The 3,748-nt window shown below is 42.1% G+C and overlaps 1 gene segment (V, D, J or C); it reads left to right on the top strand.

Annotated features, from left to right (window-relative positions):
• The first annotated feature begins 1,051 nt into the window (after nucleotides 1-1,051).
• Nucleotides 1,052-1,852, top strand: LOC102503260 (immunoglobulin kappa variable 2D-29-like). The segment is given in 2 exon segments: nucleotides 1,052-1,100; nucleotides 1,521-1,852. Coding segments are annotated over 2 exon segments (381 nt in total).
• The last annotated feature ends 1,896 nt before the right edge of the window (nucleotides 1,853-3,748 follow it).

Here is a 3,748-nt window from a genome sequence, read left to right as displayed (position 1 = left end):
TAATAATGATTGGGAAAAACAGAAAAGTTATTGAATGATGAAGTGGGGAGATTAATGTCTCTGTATTGACTGACATGCATGGCATTCCCTTTTGAAAAAGCAATGTAATACACTGTAAAGTTATATGTAATCCAATGTAATATAAAGAAGATTATGATGATAATAAAAATACAAATTAAAAAAAGAAGATATGCTACTTATAAGTATCTATGCACCCAACTCAGAAGCACCCAAATATATGAAGGAAAGACCATTAGATACAACACACTAATTGTTGGGGATCTCAACACCCCACTATCTCCTTTGGACAGATCATCTAGACAAAAAATAAGCCAAGAGATACAGGATCTAAATGACACCATAACCAAACGGACTTAACAGACATCTATAGAACCTTCCAGCCAAAAAACATGAAATACACCTTTTTCTAACCCAACATGGAAACTTTTTGAAGATTAACCACATGCTAGGGCACAAAAAAAGTCTTGTGCCCTAGCATGTGGTTAATCTTTAAAAAGCATAGAACTATATCCAGCATTTTTTCCAACCACGATGGAATTAAACTTGATATAAATTTCAGAAAAAAAATACATGAAAACACTCGATCACATGAAAACTAAATAATCTACTTCTGAATGACTTCACAAACACCGAATACATAAAGACTGACATTGTTGTCGAGGTGCTGTCTCTCTATCTCTACCTCATGGAAGAAATAGAATATAAATAAGTAAATGAATTTTTAAAAGTGCCTGGGAAAGTGCTAAAGATTAGAAACAGATGTAAAAGAAGGAAATGTTAAAATACGTCTGATCTCATATTCAAGCATTGTACCTTTTTATCTCTAATACTTTTTCTTTAGACACTGAAGACATTTTAGGCAGTTTGCTCACAGAAGAGGGCCTCACTCTCCTGTTCTCTCTTTCCACACTGCTGCACCCACCAGGGGATTTACATACTGTCCCGTAGGGAGCACATTCCCTTGCAAGTCTGAGATAAAAGTCAGCTCTGATCTCTTGACTACTCAGGATTCTCTAGTTCAACTCTAAACATGGGGTTCCCTGCTCAGCTCCTGGGGTTGCTAATGCTCTGGATCCCTGGTGAGGAAACAAGAGGGCTGAAGAAGGGGGGTCAGATAAGAGTGTGATCTATGTTCCCGCTGCTTCCACAGTGCCCTGTCCATGTGTGGGATGTTCTAGACTTGTCCTCCAGGAAGGCATATGAGAGGTTTAGGTCTGTGACAGTGAGGAGGGTTCCAGGAAGAACGTTTAGGTCTGTGACAGTGAGGAAGGTTCCAGGAAGAGAAAAGATCTGTGTGGCATGGTGAAGATCATCACACAGAAACTTTTGTTTGGTATAGACTCGCAGAGGCCTCATTGTACCTTAGACATCTTGAATCCATTTCAGAAATAGAGCATTTTGTTGTGTCAATTAAAATGTCAAAAAACTGGATAGTCTGAAATTTTAAAAATTCAAATGCAGTTTATATATAACCTTGCATTTCTCTGTCATTATTTCAGGATCCAGTGGGGATATTGTGATGACCCAGACTCCACTCTTCCTGCTCATCATTTCTGGAGAGCAGGCCTCTATCTCCTGCAGGTCTAACCAGAGCCTCCTACACAGTGATGGACACACCTATTTGCACTGGTTGCTGCAGAAGCCAGGCCAGGCTCCACAGTGCCTGATATCCAAGGTTTCTAACAGGGATGCTGGGGTCCCAGACAGGTTCAGTGGCAGTGGGTCAGGGACAGATTTCACACTCAAAATTAGCAGGGTGGAGGCTGAGGATGTTGGAGTTTATTACTGCCTGCAAGGTACACAATATCCTCACACAGTGATACAGCCCTGAACACAAACCTCCCTGCTTGGAGTGGACCAGCTGCCCTCATGTGCTCTCTATCTGGGGAGCAGCAACAGCAGCTTCTGAGCCCATGTAAGAGGAAGGTGCTGGAGAGCTCAGGGCAACAGGTGGGTGCTGTCTGAGCCCTGAGTGCCCTGCCCACAGCTCTCGCTCCTGCCATCTGTGTCCTGTCAGCTGCAGCAGCCTCAGTCTGGAATCTGGAGCTGGAGGACAGGGTGACCCCTTCAATGTGTGGGGACATGATCACATGGTGGTTCATAAAGGAACTGATAAAAGCTCATCCTAATCTTTCCTCCCTCCTTACACTTGTCAGTTCAGATTAATCCACAGAAATGAAAGAAATTAACATATTCGGGGCAATATATGTTGAGTATATCTTGAGGTTTTTCAGCTTCTTTTTTCTTTTTTCTTTTTTCTTTTTCTTTGTTTTGGAGAGGTTTTTGCTATAGGGCACGTGCGCTCGCCAGACAGAGAGACAGAAAGCGAGAAGTCACTCCCCAGTGGGGATGGCTATGCCGCAATCCCTTCTCCTCCATTCTCCTCTCGGGATCTTGGGCACGCACGCACACGAACCCACGTGAGTTTTAAGCCACCGGGTCTAGAATGCGAACCGCGGTCAACCACATGGGAGTCCAGCGACATAGCCATTACACGAACTGCTGGTCCCTCAGCTTCTTTTTCCTGATAGGATATCTGCTAATAGTCAGAAAGTGGTATTTTCATACTCTCCCAACTTCCTACTTTTTCTGTTTCTTACCTGTCTTCCCGCTGTAAAGATCAGAGAGACAGCATTTTACACAAGCCATCTTTAGAAAGAACTGTCTGGGGACACTTAGGAAAAATCTTAGTTGTTGAGAATTCACATAGACCTTTGTAAATTCTTATCAGTTGCAAGATGCTAATGCTGAAATTTTTTATTTTCTATCTATGGCTGATAGAAAAGAGAAGTTTCTGACATTCCAAAAATCGAATATTAAAAATAAAAACCTTAAAGTCAGCTCAATGACCTGACAGTTAAGGAAGCTGTATCCCACATAGCCAACTGCAGTTGGAATTCTGGACCCTGCAGCTTGAAAAACATATTTAGTGAGTATGCATTTGTCTCCTAAATTCCTGAGGAATGGAGAACTGAGAAATGGATTGCAGCCAATTGGAGGAGATGCATTCTTCAGCTCCCCCTTTCACTCTTTCTCTTTCTGTGACTCTTTTGGTAAGAGCACATGCTCTTGAGTGATTAATAAAATAATAATTAAAATCAAAGATCAAAAAACACAGAGCTCAGAATTGACCCCATGTCCAACTAGAATACAGCATGATATTTTTTTACTTTAGGAATGAGAACAAAAATGGAACACTGTGGATCTGAGCTTTGGCACAATCCTTCTACTTTTTGGCTTACATTTAGTGGAGCTAGGATAGTAGTGGATGTTATAAATTGATTATATGAACCTAAAACAAAGCCCAGATGTTTCTCCTGTGAATAACTACAGAATTAAAGGGAGCACTGCCTGGCTTCCAAGGATTAGCCACGTGCACCTGCAAGTGTCACGGGAAAGTAGTGAATGGAGAAGCTTATGTGAAGTTGTCAGAAGTTGCAAAGAAAATGGAGGTCACGTCAACCAATCTCATTCAACCTAGCATATCTGAGAGCTTCTAATACTCTGTCCCAACATGTGATCCAGGAGAGATGATGTCTTTGAGTGTGTAGAGAACAGAATGTGCAGTGAAGCTAAAGGAAAGGGCCATCAAGGTCTACACCAACAGGAGAACAGTGGAGATGAAGACCCATGCCCATGATTGAGGCATGAATTAAGGATGGTCTGGCAGATTTGGGGGGAGCACCTTGAGTAGTTGGGGGGGGACTGCCTTTCTAAAACCCAGCAC

The sequence above is a fragment of the Tupaia chinensis genome, unplaced genomic scaffold (genome assembly GCF_000334495.1).
Source record: "Tupaia chinensis unplaced genomic scaffold, TupChi_1.0 Scaffold148190_1, whole genome shotgun sequence".
Lineage (NCBI taxonomy): Eukaryota > Metazoa > Chordata > Mammalia > Scandentia > Tupaiidae > Tupaia > Tupaia belangeri.
This window is presented reverse-complemented; position numbering and strand designations above follow the sequence as displayed.